Source organism: Hyalella azteca, unplaced genomic scaffold, assembly GCF_000764305.2.
Source record: "Hyalella azteca isolate HAZT.00-mixed unplaced genomic scaffold, Hazt_2.0.2 contig17985, whole genome shotgun sequence".
Lineage (NCBI taxonomy): Eukaryota > Metazoa > Arthropoda > Malacostraca > Amphipoda > Hyalellidae > Hyalella > Hyalella azteca.
In genome coordinates, this window is record NW_025947744.1 from 1 (window position 1) to 17,881 (window position 17,881).

Sequence of the window (17,881 nt, forward strand, 5' to 3'; positions counted from 1 at the left end):
TGCTAGATGTCATAGAACTAGATTCAGCTGAAAGGGTGGGGTTAGCATGTAGTCGAGGTTTCTTTGTTATCACAGTACGGCCAAGGACAGGGGAGGGCGAAGGAAAGTCGTCGGTTCTCGAGAGGTCCGCCATTGTTGAGCTGTGGTCTTCTAAGCTTGTTGTGTGGCCGGATGAAGAGGCAGACATGTCTGTCTTCTTAGCACTTGGAAACACTGAGTTTTACTATAAACTAGTCACAGGAGTTGATCAATAATCAAAATTGATGTTCAAAACGCGGGACTAAGCACTTTGGACAGATTTAGGTTCGAACTTAGAGCGATAGTGCATATCATAATGCCACGGAAGTTGGCGGGCAACTGACGAACGAATGTAAACAAACCGCTCATTCACTTGTTGAGCTTTGCATAGCAGTGTAATCTGAAGGGCCGGAGGCCAGTTGGGCTACTGAGCCATACGAGTGAGAAATATTCCCTATATACAGGTGTTTTTTTGAAAGGCGACTTGAAAGTCCGATTTGGCGGTAAAGGAATAATCCTGGCCTTACCCCGATGTCTTCTCATGTTACTTGTTTTATAAAACTTGTCTACGTCACCTCTCATCGCTCTTAAACTCATAATCAGCTCCCAAAACCTTAACTACTGCTTCCAAAATTCCAAATTAATATTCCCTCTATCAGTTCTATTCTATTGCACGAAGAAAGAAAGAATCTAAAACGAAGAATATTCAAGAAGAAAGAAGATTCTTTCTAGTAGAATCTTCAATCTAGAAAGAACTTTCTAGATTGAAAGTTGACAACAGAATATAATCTATTTATAATACGGGCTTTGTCAATACTCTCTTAATCACAATGAACTTTAATTTTGCACAAAATACATTAATAATAATAATATTGTATTACATTTACTTCTACAGAAAATTGACAACTTCAGCTTCCAGTGCAAGGTTGAAGTAAGTTACAAGTTAATCTTCCCTGTTCGTGGTTGGCATGGGATGTTGGGATTTCATGTGAGTTTTGAGGTGTTGTTTGCGAGTAGTAACGTAATCACACATCTGGCATTGGAACCCAGCTCCTATACCGTGTTTTGAAATCAAGTGCGCGTTGAGGAGACATTTCTCAGCAGTGACATAATCGCACTTCTGGCATTGCAAGCCAGTTCATATGCCATGCTTTGCAATCATATGAATTTTCAAGTTTTGTCGTCGAGGAGCAACATAATCGCACATCTTACATTGGAACCCAGTTCCTATACCATGTTTTGAAAGCAAGTGTGTTTTAAGGAGAATTCCCTTAGCAGTAACATAATCACACATCTGACATTGTAAGCTCGTTCCTATACCGTGTTTTGATATCATGTGGGTTTTGAGGAGAAGTTTCTTTGCAGTGGTATAATCACACATCTCGCATTGGAATCCACTTCCTACACCATGTTTTGAAATCATGTGCGTTTTGAGGGTTCCTTGCCGACCAGCGACATAATCACACATCTTGCATTGAAATCCAGAACCTATTTTGTGTTTTGACAGAAAGTGAGCTTTGAGATTCTGTTTCCTGGTCGCGACATAATCACACATCTTGCACTGGAACCCAGCACCTATGCCATGTTTTGAAAGCATGTGGCCGTTGAAGCATCGTTTCTCAGCAGCAACATAATCACAAATCTTGCATTGCAGCCCAGATTCTGGACCATGTTTTGAAACCATATGGGTTTTGAGTTTACGTTTCTCAGCGGTGGCATAATCACACATCTCGCATTGGAAACTTGCTCCAATACCGTGCTTTGAAAGCAAGTGTGCTTTGAGATAGTGTTTCTCAGCAGTGGCAAAATCACACATCTTGCAGTGTAACCCAGTTCCTACACCATGTTTTGAAATCATATGGTTTTTAAGGTGCCGTTGCACAGCAGTGACAAAATCACACATCTTGCATGTAAATCCTTGCCCCAAACCATGCTTAGAAAACATATGATGCTTGAGAAGAAGTTTACGTGTAGAGCAATGGCCACACAGTTCACATTGTAGCTTATTACTTGAACCGCCTTCAGAAATTTGATTCGTTTTCGATGAATTTGTAGAGCCTGAAGAAATACTACCTTTAATATCAGTCTTTCCTTCATCCAAATTCAAATTAAGAACAGCCGTCTGAGCTTCCTGGGCAGATCTGTGCTGAACCTTGCGTTGCACTCCATCCTGAAAATTGGAAGAAGATGCACTTCAACAGAGTTTTCTTAAATACAGGTTCAGTAAATGAAATGTATGCATTGTATATTGAAAGAAGTAACAATTTAAAAAATATTTAATACCCATAAACTCCTGAAAGATGCGGAATGGAAATGGAATAAAAATCTTCATGATCTTGTACTTCCGTCAAGCAAATTCTTTTACCAAATTTTTTCTACATCGATTTATTCAAAAAAGCAACGCACTGCGTGTCAAAATATTACATGGGAAAAGAGCCCTTCATCAATTAGATGATCTTTTATGAAGTCTTGTGTGGTCTGTTCGAGGATGAAGTGCCTTTTGGCCAACAGTTTGTCAAGCAACTGAGTGAAGCAATCAGGTTTTAAATATTGAAATAAATGACAATGGGCTCAAATATTAGTGAAAAACACCAAATAGCATTAACCTGTTTCTCAAGCTGAGCAGCTATGTCCTGGGAGCCACCTTGCTGAGCTTCATGTGCTGTATGGTGAGCTTCTTGCTTGCACGGCACACCACAGCCAGTCTGCATAACAACACTAAAGTCACTACCAGCAATTAAACTCAGATGCTCATTGGTTAGCTTGAAATTGATTAGGATAAAATCAATCAAAATGAAATTTAATTCACTCAAACAAACAGCATTATGGTAAAAAAAAATTGTTATGGTGAATCACGTTGATGAGTTTCATGCAAAAGCACACAAAATAGATAACATTTGTTAGCAATTCAAGGCATGAATTCTCATCATTAAACCTTTAAATGAATGGTAATCCTGGCAAAAATCTCACATGTCTAATTTACCAAAAATTGGTTTGACTATAATGGAGCTCAAAACGAAGTTTCATGGAAAGCTACTGAATTTCCTTGGATGAAATTTGATGACCAAAGTTTGACAACTTCACCTCAATTCCATCAATGCAAGTTGATTCTTTCTTGACAGTTACGCCCTCTCCTCCATCTTCAGGTTCTTCCTTGATGAAAATGGAGATCATTTTGTCTGCTACAGGTGAGTCATTGGTTTCTATGGCTGCACAGGAATCAAAATTATTAATATCATGATCATCAGTACATATGAACAATGTTCACAATTGAAAATGACTAATTCCAATTACAAAATTTAAATATTTGAGTAATTATCATGGATGCATTCTCCGAGATTTGCCGTCTGTGGGTTAGACTCTGAGCTATTTCATAAGTTAAAAAATACTCAAGACAACTCAAAAATTAAACACATCTTGTGAGAACAAATTGAGTCTGTGGAACTAAACTTTATCACTTAGCAAATAATATGTACGGTAGTGCATAACCAGGTATAGAAATGACAAGTTGCTGTCAATTTGCAACTTGGTCACCTCCATTCCTACAACAACAGGAGATTTTGGATCTGCATACTGCAATTACAAGCATTTTCACTCTATTGTGCTGATGGCTGTTGTAGACTCAGATTACAAGTTCATGAATGTGTATGTTGGAGCCAATGGAGCAGGATCTGATGGGGGTGTCTTCATGAATACAGAGATTAGGCAGTGCTTCAAGGAAGGTTCCCTTGGACTTCCTCTTCCTTCTCCTCTACCAGGCGGTGATACAGATGTAGGCTACTTCTTGGTCGGTGATGAGGCCTTTCCTCTCAAGACATGGTTGATGAAACCTCTACCCAGCAGGAATCTTACTGTGGAGCAAAGAATCTACAACTACAGGCTGTCCCGGGCTCGTCGAGTGGTGGAAAACGCCTTTGGCATCCTTGCACACAGGTATGTGTTCAAGGAAAAAAAAGCATCCTCATAGTAGTGGTTTTTCTGCATCAAAACTTATATGTTAATAATTGTTGGTCCTTATTATGTTACAGGTTTCGATGTCTGCTCACCACCCTTCAACAATCGCCCAAGAAAGTCGAGGCATTGGTGCTGGCCTGTTGTCTCCTACACAATCTCATGAGAACAAGATATCCTATGCTGATTGCTGAAGGTCTGGACAGAGAGGACCCAGTGACACATCACATGCAACCAGGTGCTTGGAGACAGGAAGAAGTGACACTGAGGGATGTTACCACCTCTGGAGGGACCAAGACTGCTTACTGATGCCAAACAAGTGCAAGAATGCTTGTGTAGATGGGTGAACAATGAGGGACAGGTTGACTGGCAACATGCTATGATATAATTTATTTTGACATACCGTAATACTAACATTTCCATATGCAATTTCTATTTCACTTGACTTTCACATTCCAACTCTGTACCAATTTGTATATGTACAATATTAAATTGTGTTTCATATTGAAAAGATTTTTACAAAATGTTAGATATAAATATAGATAAATTTAATCTCATTTATTTTCATACTGTAACTATGGCTGTGATAATGTTTTACCAAGTTAAATAAAAATTCTGTAACAATCACTGCTAGTTGTGAATCAAAGCTTTCAATGTTTATTGAAAAGTTCCCCTATTTAATTTGATACCTTTTCCACAATATTCAGATCTAAAGTAAATGGGGACAGGTATTATAAGTTAAAAAGCGTATTAAAATGTTTAAGGAACTTTATTGAATAAGGACAACTTTTTGGAAAGTAAAAGCAAAAATGTGTATCAGCTTCAGTTAAAAAATTGTATTCATCTTTAACACAAAATTATTTCAGAAAGTGTTTACAAAATTATTCCAGACAATTATTTCAGAAAGTGTTTACAAAAAAGAAAATGGTGATAATGTTTCATTTAATTAATCACACCCCATTTATTGTTACATTGTGTTTACAATATATAAACATGCATACCAGTATATATAATGCAAATTTGCAAAGTTTAATCAGCAGACATGAAAGAAATGTTAATAATTAACAAAACTTGCACAAAAATGTGAAAAAGTACATCATTTTAACAGCAGATAGTATTAAATATGAACAATTGACAATGCATTTGCAAAAAAATAAAAAAGTACAAAGTTGAAACAGCACATAGGCTGAAAATGTGAATAAGTGACAATGCTTTCGCACAAAAGAAAATAAAAATTACATAGTTTCAAATCCGCTATTGAAAGAAATTGCAGTTAAATTTCATTAATATTTTACAGTCCATATTAGACATTTTCGCTGCCGCTACCAGAAGGTCTGGCTCCTGGCGTCGAGGTGAGTGGTGATTGAGTTGGCAGGTTCTGGTATGGCGAGGCAGGCGATGCAGTGCTGAACAAGGAGCTAAAAGATATGTCGGCAATGCTACTTTGTGCCGAAGGAGAGTTCCTGCCAGGCCCAATACAGGAAGGTGCAGGGACAGGCTGTGGCTGTGAAGGGGCTACATGGGATGGAGCAAACGTAGGCCATACTTTTGCTGGACTGTTCATGTAGTATGATGGCGGGGGAGGGGCAGCAATAGAAAAAGGTGCTGGTTGCTGCGGGGTTGGCTGTTGCTGAGACGGTGCAGAGGGTGGTGGTGGCATGAAATAATATGGCTGCTGAATAGGAGCAGCAGGCTGCTGTTGTTGATGTTGTTGAAGCTGCATCTGCAAACGAGCCTTCGACTTACGTTCTCGATACTGCCTTTCAATTTTTGCCACTAGCTCCATGGACTGCTCCTGGAGGTCGATCCAACCCTCCTCGTCTAGATTGCGAGCCCTGGAATATAGATAGTCAGCCCACTGGTGCTGGTTGTTCCGAAGATCGTCTTGCTCCAACTGACACAGGCTGTCCACCCTCTGCTGTAACTGCAGCATGCCTGACTGGAGCCCTTCAAGTACCTGAAACAATACATAAGAGGAGTACAACAACTGTCAAAGCACATGATATATACACAACGAGAAGCAATTTTACAAAATTATAAATTCTGCTAAAATGTTTTTGGGACTTACAGTGGCTTCCTGTGACCCCGGGCGGGGAGCCAGGTCAGACAGGGCACGTCGAGCATAAGATTTGAAGGGTCCTCCCATCGACACACTGGACCTCGAGGTGCCGGACTCTTCCCCAGACTCCACACTGTAGCAGCTTTCTCCCGAGTCCTTGCGTTTGCGGATCTGTAAGGTAACAGACTAGATGTAGGAGAAATATTCAACAGAGGAGTTTAAGTACAAGGTTTCATATAATGATATTTCATGTTAATTTTATTAAACTTACAGTAGGTATAGGAAGGATGCAGGGCTTAGATTTACATATTGACACAATATGTGAATATTAGTAACATGGAAGGATGCTGCAAAAACACAACATAGAAAAATTTAGAAGTCACCTTACCTTAGCACCAGCACGTCCCTGCATGCGGCTGATGTGAGGGGCAACACAAGAGAAGGCCTGCATGATCCATATCTCCTTTTCTGTGGGGTTCGGCTTTGCACTGCCAGAGGGTCCGGCTCGGACGAGCTTTCCATAGGCCGTTCGCATGGATTCCAACCACGTGCGAATCTGTTCCCCTGTGCATGGCGTTTTCAGTGTAGTGGCTTTCTCTGCAAGAAGGCGATCTTTTGTTTTCTTATCTTTGTAGCCCTTATGGAACTTATCATAAAATATGGGGTGCTCCTCGAACCACCGAGCCAGTTCCTCTTCGTCTTCATGAAGCAAAACAAGCTTGTCCTTGCGACGACGCCTACTGGAAGCGTGGGGTTCTTCTATTACGGAAATATCTTCATCTGGACGTTGGACTGCAGGTGGGGGTGAAGGCACTGCCACTTCAGACTCAATAGAGTAATCAGATTCATCACCAGAATCTGCAGCAACAGAATTTATAGACTTAGCAGGAGAACTTGGCTCAGGCTCTGGTGTAGTAGTCCTTTTTTCTGTGGTCAATGTCGCCCTACGCTTCTTTTGTCTAGGACCCAGTGTGTAGATGTGGTGAATAGATGTGGCATGTGTATCAGTTAAAAGTCAGCAGGAAAATGGAAGCGTCTCTCCCTAACTCTCGTTTATATAGAGAATGCCCCCTAGCGCCGGAAGCGCGGGAAGAAGAGCGGGAAAAGCAGGCTTGCAGGCTATTCCCGCTTGTCCGCCCCGCCAACCGGCATTCCCGGCACTTCATACTGTTCGCCCGGCACTTGTACAGCCGGATTTCCAGGTTGTTTCCCTAAAATCCTGCTCAACCAGCCCGGAACTCCCGTTTTCACTGCTGGAATTGTCGGTTTTAGGGCCGGATTCGCCGTTTTTGGCCGGAAAATCCGACACACCCAGGCCTCTTCCGGAATTTCCGGCTTTTTTGGGATGATTTCACCACTCCCGGTACCCCAGGCTGGTCCCCTGGCCGTACCATTGAGTTCTCACATAGCAACGGAAGAGCAGATTGACTCCCAGATTTTTATGGTTCCTGGCGTCCCGGCAATATTATTCAACATGTTGAATACTTTTTCTGCCTTCCAGGAACTCTACAACGCCTTACAGGAACTCTAGGAACTCCCGGATCTCATTTCCCAGATCTCCAGTTTGATAACCAGTACCCCAGGAATCGATTCCGGATGTCTTCCAGCCCTTTAACCGGCAATGTGAGAACGAGGCGTTAGAAGCCAGCTCCTATACAATGTTTTGAAATCATGAGGGCTTTGAGGCACTGTCTCTCAGTAGTGACATAACTCAAATTCCTTTACCATGTTTTGATAATTTATTGGTTTTGGGGAATCGTTTCTGAGCAGCGACATAATCCATAATCACACATCTTGCACTGAAATCCCTCCCCCAAACAATGTATAGAAAACATATGCATCATGAGATGATATCTATGAGTAGGGCTGTGGCCACACAATTCACAGTACAGCCACTTCCCAAACCTTGCTCAAAAGTCTGCATCCTTCTTAATGACTTTGTGCGTTTGTGGAGTCTGAACAATTTTTGCCTTGAATACCTGTCATTCCTTCATCCATGTTCCTTTGAGGAGCAGCCATCTGTGCTCCCTGGCCAGAGCTGTCCTCACCCTTGCACGGCACCCCAACCTGGAAATTAGAAGTAGGTGCACTTGAATGCAAGGTTTACATAAATTACAGTCAAAGACACAAAATGTGTGAAATGTATATTTTTAGAAATAACAATGTATATTTTTAGAAATTAAATTAAGATCTTCTAACTCTCTCAAAAAACTGAATGAAAAATGTATCAAAATTATCTTAATACCATACTTCTATCCAACAAATTGTTTCAATATTTTTTCCCATATGTTGACAAGAAAAAGACACGTGCATTAATTTTGCATGTTTTTGTATGGCAGTTGAATTGCTGTTTGGCCCACAAGCATGGCTTGCACTTAAGTGAGGAATTCAAGTGGAAAATGTTGAACAAAATGAATATAAACTAAAATATTTCTAAACAAAAATATGTAACATTAACCTGTTTCTCCAGCTGAACATCAATGTCCTGTGTGCTGCCTTGGTGAGCCTCATGAGTGTGGCTTTCCTCCTTGCACGACACACAAGGTGGAGGAGGTGGAGTCGGCAGGTCACAACAACCAGTCTAGGATAAGAACATGACAGTCACAAACTGAAATTTAACTCGATTGCTCCCTGGTTACCTCGTAATTGATTTGGACAAAATAAAATTAAACCTAATTCACTCGTACAAACAGTACCTATTAGAGTGAAAAAAATTGTGATAGGAGATTACCATGACAAGTTTCTTCATGAAAATGCACATTAAATGGATTACATTTATTAGCAATTCAATGAACAAATTCTTATCCTTAAATTTTTCAGTGCATATTTCCATGAAAAATTTCCCATTTACATATAATCTGCCAGAAATAGTTCTGGCTGAAATGGAAATAAGAATAATTTTTTATTTACAATTTTTTTGTGCATGGATGAAATTTCATGACCAAAGTTTTGAGTTGACAGGTTGGCAATTTCACCTCAATTCCATCAATGCAAATTAGCTCCTCCTTCACAGCCATGCCCTTCCCTTCATGTTTAGGTTCTTCTTTGATGTAAAAGGAGGTCATTTTCTGTTGTGCACTCAAGTTGTTGGACTCTACAGCTGCACAGAAAAAATTTTTATATCACAATCAACAACAGTATAGATGAACAATTTCAACAATTAAAAATAACTGCTAATAATGAAAATTGAAATCTTGTGATTAATAATCATGGAAGCATTCTTTAAGATCTACTATCAGTAGATTTGACTTGGTTAATATAACAAATTCCATAAGATTACATGGGTATGCAGGCATATGCATCAAAATGCATTTTACAAATCATCACACTCATTATCAAGGAAATTAGTGCAGCATCAAACATGCAGCTAACATTCAGATTTGAATTGGCAAGCACCAGCAGTTGCTTGAGTGATGCTCTGCTCAGCACACCAGCTGAGCAGAGCAAACCTCCTGACTGCAGGATCAGAGTTAGTGCAGCACCACACTGCACTCTTTCACATTATAAGCCATTATTCATCAGGTTAGTTTTTGGTTGAAAGTTATTTTGAAAGTGAACTGGATGTGGCTACTGCAGTTCACCTAACACCTGAAAACCACATGGTCATCCAAACACATTGCGTACTTTTAGTTGGCGGATTGGCAACAACCTAAATGGTAAGTAGATAGTGACATGAATAAAATTGTTCTTTTATTACTGTCAAAAAAAACATTATTGTGAAAGTAGGGATAAAAGAATGCTACTCTACATCTTCATCGGGTGTTTGCCATGCTGTAGCTCAGCAGGCATTTCTTCCAACCAACGAATTACTGCTGTAGGTCTTCTCTGAGGAATATCTTCCCTAGCAAGAGCTGATACAAGATTACAAGAAAGTGAATGATCATCTAATTCTGAGTGAAACCCTCTCCTCTGATGGGTGTGTTAGTCTTATTGGGCTCACCAAGCTCCTGTGTTTCCATGTAAGCCACATTGCTACGCCGCCATGTTTGTTGCACACTTGCACCTTAGCTTACTCAAGATTTTGAACCTACACATTTGATGTTTAGGTGGCAATGGAGAAAAAAGGAGCAAAGGAGAAAGGATTAAGCTATTGACAAAATCTTCATCCTTCAGTAAGAGACCAGTATTCAAGAAAATTGTTTGATATTAATGATGTTGATCCCTACAAAGTGTCAGTAAAGCAGTGGTGAGCAGATTTTGTAAGCTTGCTTCCCATTTCACACAGTGATTTACTGAACTAGGTATTTGATGTTTGTTGTCAGCCAATACACCTTGCAGGAATTCAAGGCATACAAGACACTTGAAGCTTTCAAGCAATTTGTAGATGGATGTCTGCAGGAGGTATACACCCACAAACCAGCCAACTTCAAAAAGACGTCATTGCTGCCAAGGTAAGGATAATGGATCTTGACAATGCAATCTGATCTGTAAATATTATTACTTTTTATTCCTACTAATGTAGCTTATCTAGTGGCAAGTAACAGATTTTGCCCCTAGAAAATATATATCAACATCTATCATAAATATTACAGCAACAGGCATAACTTTCTGCTTTCAGCTGATGCACTCAATGCGGCTGAATGGAAAACTGCTGAAATCTTGGGTCATTGCTGATGCTCTAGCTTGCTCCTCTCTTGCTCACTACTCTCTAGCCACCTCCTCTTTTGCATGCTCCTCAGTCTCCCTTTTTTCCTCGCTCCTCTACCTCATAAACAAAAGCAGGAATAATTTTTTTGCGTTAAAATCATGTTAGGGTTGGTTACAAGATAAAACAGAACTGTCATTGTTGATGCATGGATAATGATTTATTATTCTGCAACTACCTGTCTTGCTTTGTTCATTGTATGACCTCTCCTCTTATTTTCCACTCCCTTGGCATGTCAGTAAAAAAAATTTGGCATTTCTGCCTTCCTGGCTCATTTTATGGCAGCTGAAAAAGTGCATCTAACACAGCAAATTGCATGTATGTACATGCTCTAGTTTATGCGTAAAGCAATTCAGAAAAAAAAGGATGAACATTTTTTAACAAAATATACTTAGATTTCTTTTGAATAACTCTGTATTTATAGATCATTAGTTTCATCAATTGCAAAGTGTTTTCACTTGTTTGAAAGCTACAAACAAGACATGTTTAACAAAGCTACTACCATGGATGTACATGCAATAATTTTTGCACAAGGCTGTTTTGAACTTTAATAAATGACTATTTTATAAAAATATTTACAAATTTTCATTTAAAAAATCATATTTATTGATCATTATTCACATTAATTGCAAAGTGTTTGCACTTGTTTGAAAGCTACAAACAATGCGTGTTCAGGAAAGCAAATACCTCGGATGTATACCATCAAACGGGGTAATAAGGGATGGTTTTGAGAAATTTCCATTAATAACTTCTTACTATGAAACATTTCATAAACAAGTTTAGGCTCATTTTAAAGCTCTTTGCGTGGGATATCAAATGGCATCTCCAAAAAAATTCCATAAGCTATTCATAAGGTGCCACACGCAAAATAAAAGCATCTCGAATTACCCATGGAAATGGGGTAATCCGGACACTTTAAATAAAAATCATGTTTAAAACTTTTTGAAGCATGCAAAGTGTATTCATCAATTATTAACATTACTCTTTCACACACAAATCCATGAAAAACTGCCTATAATTCAATCCACATATACAAAACTTATCACTGCCACACTCAGCTAAGAGCCTAATACATGCAAACTCTTTCCGTTTGCAATCAGGAATACAATCCAAATGAAAACAATGGCAAAGACAGTAGCAGAGATACCAAAAAATGGTACATTAACATAGTACTCATATGAAGAAATAAAATATACAAACTTTTATCTTACAAATTTTTCAGTAACTAAAATTCAACGAAATGGTTTAATAACCTTAATAAATGTTATACATGCATGCAGAATCAGTTGTGTGCAACAAACAAGGTGGCTGGAAGACTTTTGGCTCAGCCTCAAATCTAATGATGGTTATTGGTTAGTCCTCATTACATGACCGGTGGGCATGGTAATTGCAGTGCATCCACTACAGATGAAGCTCCTGCCCATAATGATCAGTGGACACTTCAGTTCTATACTCCATAGGTTTTATTCATCAGCTTCATGACAATAGTTAAGTAAAAATTTACTCAATATATAGTGAGCAGGGTTTGTACCGGTATCTAGAAAAAAATTACATGACTTTTCCATGATTCTCCATGACCATCAATATAATTTTCCAAGACTCGTATATGACAGGTTTAGCATGACTGAAAGACTAACCATGCATGTTCTATCATCTTTTACAGTTGATAAATAGCAAATGTGTAAATGCATAGCTCTTCATGGCTCTTCAAAGGTGGCATGTCTCTTCAGAGCTGCTTCCCCCATATCTGACACATCAAAGACTTTCGAGCACAATGTAAATGATATTGCCATACCTTCTGCTCTAGATTGCAAGCAAGCCAGTCACAATAAGCTTCATTCTTAACCACAAGTCATGAAATTTAAACTTCCCAGGCATGGTGATGTAGAAATTGTATGCTGAAGATGGAATGCTGCCACTGGCCCACTGCATATCAAAAAGTTGTCCAATGCAACTGAGCTTGGTGACCGAGATCACGTGATTGGTTGATTGGTTCTCCAATCGCATGATTCGAGAACCAATCAGAACACGTGAAACAAAAGACTGTGGCTCAGTCTCCGGTTTCATGCATGCAAATCAGAATGCAGGAAACAAGAGACTGCACAAACAGTATAATACAGAATAACACTTCGTTTTTTATTCTTTTATTTGCAAATTCCACAACTTTCCATAACCTGAAATGAAATCCAATGACTTTTCAGGCCTGGAGAATGAAAAATCAAATTCCAACTTTCCAGGTTTTTCATGACTAGTACAAACCGTGCATGAGCCTTTTTAAGTTCAAATAATATAGAAATCACAAGGTTCATAGAATCTAAAGGTTTGAATGCTAAATTTTTCATTACTTTAGTCAGATGAGTGTCATATTGTGCAGTGTCTTTTCTGCAATACCGCCTAAAGGCATTTCACATGAATACTGCCTAGAGGCATTTCATTTCTTAAATACTGCCATTGACAATTTCACATGAATTGCCAATAAGTTTCTCCTCAATTTGAAAGCTGACGTAATGAATAGGTGCAATGCTGATTTTTTATATTTAATTTGAAACCATTATGAGTACCATTTGAAATTTGAAACCATTTAAAGTGAGTGAAAAGAGTTGACTGTACTAATGAGTTGAATGTACTAACAAGTTCACTGTACTAATCAGTTGTTATTGTAATTTACAATACAATGTATTACAATTTAATTTTTTTATTTTGTAATCGGTTGTAATTAGTCTCAACGCTCCATGCTTGTCCTTTGCACCTTTTTATGTTTTTGCATACTATATTTGGATTGCCATGGCTTAATTGAAATTTGCTGAATTGAAAGAATTAGCTTTTTAATGTAATGTTCCAATATTCAGCCTTTTCCTTTTACCATTTACTATACAATACTATACTATACACATCTTCGATTCATCAATTTTCATGCTAAATTTTTGACTTTCGAGCACTTTATTGACTATTGAGTCTATTCTAGTCAGTCAACTGTGAAGTGTGATGTTGTTTGTTGTGCATTGCCTTTTCTTCAAGAAGTTTCTCCAACTGCGGATGAGTTTCTCCTCAATTTGAAAGCTGAGGTAACGAATAGGTGCCATAAATGGTTTTTTATATTTAATTTGAAACTAGGGTAAATGCGGTATATTCCAACACATTAAGGACGCATCAAGAAATGAAAAACAATATAAAAATAACCGTATGCGTTACTCAAGTTCTGTTTGCTTTATGTGACTCGCAAAACACCGTACTACGCGCCAGCAACAATGAAACGTCACAAAATGTTGCCATATTTATTTAAAAGCCTTTAGAATGCAAACCTACCAAATCCCTATATTCCGACACTGTGTGTGGCAATATTCGGACATATTTGTTATGTGACGTGACCACAGGCTCCGGTCAGCCAGCCATATGTAAACAAAGCCTTCTGCACAGCATGGAAATAGTTTTGCATTGTGATCGATGTTTATTTGTGAATAACATTTTTGAATGTGATATTGTAACATTTTTTATTGTGAACAGTTTTGATTGTGATATTGTAACATTTATTACTGTGAACAGTTTTGATTGTGATATTGACAATATTGTCAACATTTAAAACATTGAAGTTCTAACATCATGAGACATGAGACATGAGTTACGAGGTAAAGTGAAAGAAAGGTCTGAACTCAGGAGCCTCAGGAGGAGCTACGACTATGTAGCTAAAAACAGTGTGGAATTCTAGAGGGATATTAAGTTAACCAGTACACATAGCATATTGGACAGCAGGACTTGAAAGCTTGGAAAGGCCAGGAACTTTACACTTTCAGTCCATTATTTACATATACTATCCCTTTCCAGAATTTCAGCTGTGATTGGTTGATGGATTGTGATTTTAGCTCCTTTCAGCTTTCCAGCTGTGATTTGTTAATGGAATTTTAATTTTATCTGCTTTCTAGCTGTGATTGGTTACAGGCTCCGGTCAGCCAGCCATATGTAAACAAAGCCTTCTGCACAGCATGGAAATAGTTTTGCATTGTGATTGATGTTTATTTGTGAATAACATTTTTGAATGTGATATTATAACATTTTTGATTGTGAACAGTTTTGATTGTGATATTGACAATATTGTCAACATTTAAACATTGAAGTTCTAACATCATGAGACATGAGTTACGAGGTAAAGTGAAAGAAAGGTCTGAACTCAGCCTGCCATGGTCAGGAAGATGTGCCAGGTGCGTGGGAATTTATTTTGTCATTTTAACGACCTGCGCGGTGCGCCGTACTACGTTGGTAAAAAAATGCGCCGTGCGCCGTACTTCAAAAAGCTAAAATAGTTCTACTATTTTAGTCGACAATATACGCGAGTATATTGACTACGAGAGTCGAACTGACAATAATAAAATGTAAGACATGTCCGGGTTACTTCTGACTTTTCTGGTTGTCCACCTTGTCGGATACGGAATGTACGGTACCTAATCGTAAACTGCGGCTGTTATACATACGAAATGTAAACAGACGGTGTTCAGTGTTGCCATATGACTTTGGAGAAAATTTCTTCTAAAATAAAGATGGCCGGGATTGCGCGAACACTTGCGCAGAGATAATCAATTTTCATTACATTGCGCCAACTGTGCACAGCAATAGCTAAAAAAAGTGAAAATGCGCGGGAAAATTCACCGAAAACATACATCATCCTGAGTGTGGAACTCAGGAGCCTCAGGAGTCAGGAGGAGCTATGTAGCTAAAAACATGGCTGACTAGCTGAGGCTTAACTGATGATCATGTTTAGTAAGTAAGTCAATTTATGTCATTAATATAATTCTGGATATTGTCATTTTGTCAATCATTGATGGCATTTGCAAGTGCAATCAAGTGCACAACAATTTTCTGTCAACTCTATCATATGCCTTTTCTATGTCTATGAACGCCAAGCCTACACACTTTTTCCATCTCTCTTCATTCTTTCAATCAATTCATTCACAAGTCACAACAAATATGTTATCTTCTGCAGTTCTGCTCTTCTGTCACAGCTGAAGGCTGAAACCATTTAGTTCCTCACCAAGTATTCTTTCACGCTCCATACATATTTGCATTTGCTCATTCAAAACTGCACAGAAAATCTTATTTACTTATATCAACTTCGAAACTGTACATATTTTAAAATTGAGTTGTTATGAGACCATAACTGAGAAAATGTTGCTCAATGGGTTAGTCATTTATAGTCAGTCACCTGGCAGAGCATTGTATCTAAGGACTAAGGGAAGCATTCCACCTTGGGTGGAAAGCTTTTTTATAAGTGAACCTCCATTTCTAGAATTCCACCCTGGCTAAAAACATGGCTGACTAGCTGAGGCTTAACTGATGATCATGTTTAGTAAGTAAGTCAATTTATATGTCATTAATATAATTCTGGATATTGTCAATTTATCAATCATTGATGGCATTTGCAAATTGCAAGTGCAATCAAGTGCACAACAACTTTCTGTCAACTCTATCATATGCCTTTTCTATGTCTATGAACGCCAAGCCTACACTCTTTTTCCATCTCTCTTCATTCTTTCAATCAATTCATTCACAAGTCACAACAAATATGTTATCTTCCGCAGTTCTGCTCTTCTGTGAGTTCTGTCACACCTGAAGCTGAAGGCTGAAACCATTTAGTTCCTCACCAAGTATTCTTTCACGCTCCATTATGAATTCATTCACAAGTCACAACAAATGTCTTTTTTTAAGTTTCAGATGAGTTTTGATTTCATCTAGTCACTTGCTTCTATGCAGGGTGGCCCAGTGGTTAAAGTTCAGAGTACCAAGATTGGAGCAGAGAGACGCGGGTTCGATCCCAGCTCTGTGCGCCAGTTTCTGGTCAGAATCGCCGAAGAGGCCGGGCGGTTTTAAGCACAGCAGAATTTTAGTAGTGAGTTGCGAGTTCGAGACCACAAAATGCTCTGAATGTTCTGTAATGTTAAGAATCGGCGACAGGCCTACGGCCTAATAAATGCTGAAACCGCTATTATTTTTTGTGGGCAATGTGGCCCAGCTGTTAAAGTTTAGAGTACCAAGATTGACGCACTAGAGAGGCGCGGGTTCGATCCCAGCTTTGTCTCTGTGCGACAGTTTCTGGTCAGAATCGGCAAGGAGTCCGGGCGGTTAAGCACAGCAGAATTGTAGCAGTGCGTTGCTAGTTCGAGACCTCAAAATGCTGTGAATGTTCTGCGATGTTAAGAATCGGCGACAGGCTTACAGCCTAATAAACGCTGAAACCGCTATTATTATTATTATTCATTTGCCCAAGTGTATTTTGAAAGCAAGTGTAGATTTTTCATTTAGAAGCCAAGTGGATCTTAAAGTCGCATTTAAGTATACAAATATACATACATACAAATATATTTGGTGATTTCTTCTTGTATTGCCTTCCCATGAGTCAAGAACAACATAAATTCATGATCAAAACATTTACTCATTGCATTAAAGTGATTAAACGGCCGGTGTACCGGTGGCCAACTATCAGTCAACTGATGATAGCATGGCTTCATGATAGGTACGATACCGGGCGTCCTAAGTAGGATACAAAAACGACATCTTAGTTATGGTTCATATTAGGTAAATATATTTGCTTTACAATTCTGATTCTAAAGTGCTGTTTATGTGTGAATCAATGCCCTGTATCTATAGGAAAAGCATACATGGCATTTACTTGTACCTATCAATAGCATGCACCTGGCATTAACTTGTACCTGTCAGCATGTACCAATCAATAACATGTACCTGTCAGTAGCATGTACCTGTCAGTAGCATGTACCTGTCAGTAGTATGTACCTGTCATTAACTTGTACCTGTCAGTAGCATGCAATTGTCATTAACTTGTACCTGTCAGTAGCATGCACCTGTCATTAAATTGTACCTGTCAGTAGCATGTACCTGTCAGTAGCATGTACCTGTCAGTAGCATGTACCTGTCATTAACTTGTACCTGTCAGTAGCATGCACCTGTCATTAACTTGTACCTGTCAGTAGCATGCACCTGTCATTAACTTGTACATGTCAGTAGCATGCATCTGTCATTAACTTGTACCTGTCAGTAGCATGCACGATGCACCTGTCATTAACTAGTACCTGTCAGTAGCATGTACCTGTCATTAACTTGTACCTGTCAGTAGCATGTACCTATAGCAGCGTCTTCATAAACTAGTACCTTTCATTAGTACCTATCTATGTACGTAGTACCTATCTGCGTACGTAGTACCT

General features: G+C 38.8%; 1 protein-coding gene across 4 annotated transcripts; it reads right to left on the bottom strand.

Moving 5' to 3' along the window:
- Nucleotides 1-206: 206 nt before the first annotated feature.
- LOC108673335 (zinc finger X-chromosomal protein) lies at nucleotides 207-17,174 on the bottom strand. 4 transcript variants are annotated; one of them, XM_047885476.1, is made up of 7 exons: nucleotides 17,013-17,171; nucleotides 9,004-9,128; nucleotides 8,487-8,609; nucleotides 8,008-8,095; nucleotides 3,103-3,227; nucleotides 2,625-2,723; nucleotides 207-2,188 (listed from the first exon to the last, which is right to left on the bottom strand). In XM_047885476.1, the coding sequence occupies exons 1-7, from the start codon at nucleotides 17,053-17,055 to the stop codon at nucleotides 1,157-1,159; spliced, it is 1,635 nt and encodes a 544-aa protein (XP_047741432.1). In that variant the 5' UTR covers nucleotides 17,056-17,171; the 3' UTR covers nucleotides 207-1,156. The 4 variants fall into 4 exon arrangements, with proteins under 4 accessions (XP_047741432.1, XP_047741433.1, XP_047741431.1 ...); XM_047885477.1 differs by lacking the exons at nucleotides 207-2,188; nucleotides 2,625-2,723; nucleotides 3,103-3,227 and adding exons at nucleotides 5,207-5,926; nucleotides 6,038-6,199; nucleotides 6,417-6,625 and having other exon boundaries at nucleotides 17,013-17,174; XM_047885475.1 differs by lacking the exons at nucleotides 207-2,188; nucleotides 2,625-2,723; nucleotides 3,103-3,227 and adding exons at nucleotides 5,207-5,926; nucleotides 6,038-6,199; nucleotides 6,417-6,886 and having other exon boundaries at nucleotides 17,013-17,174.
- Nucleotides 17,175-17,881: the final 707 nt, after the last annotated feature.

What these genes read in the sequence shown, in the direction of transcription:
- LOC108673335 (XM_047885475.1), bottom strand. Translation starts at nt 17,055, where the DNA reads ATGGGAAGGCAATACAAGAAGAAATCACCAAATATATTTGTAT. An exon ending in ATCACCAAATATATTTGTAT is followed by an intron (nt 9,129 to 17,012) that starts GTATGTATATTT and finishes TTTTCTGTGCAG; the next exon opens with CTGTAGAGTCCAACAACTTG. An exon ending in CGGGGTCACAGGAAGCCACT is followed by an intron (nt 5,927 to 6,037) that starts GTAAGTCCCAAA and finishes GTATTGTTTCAG; the next exon opens with GTACTTGAAGGGCTCCAGTC.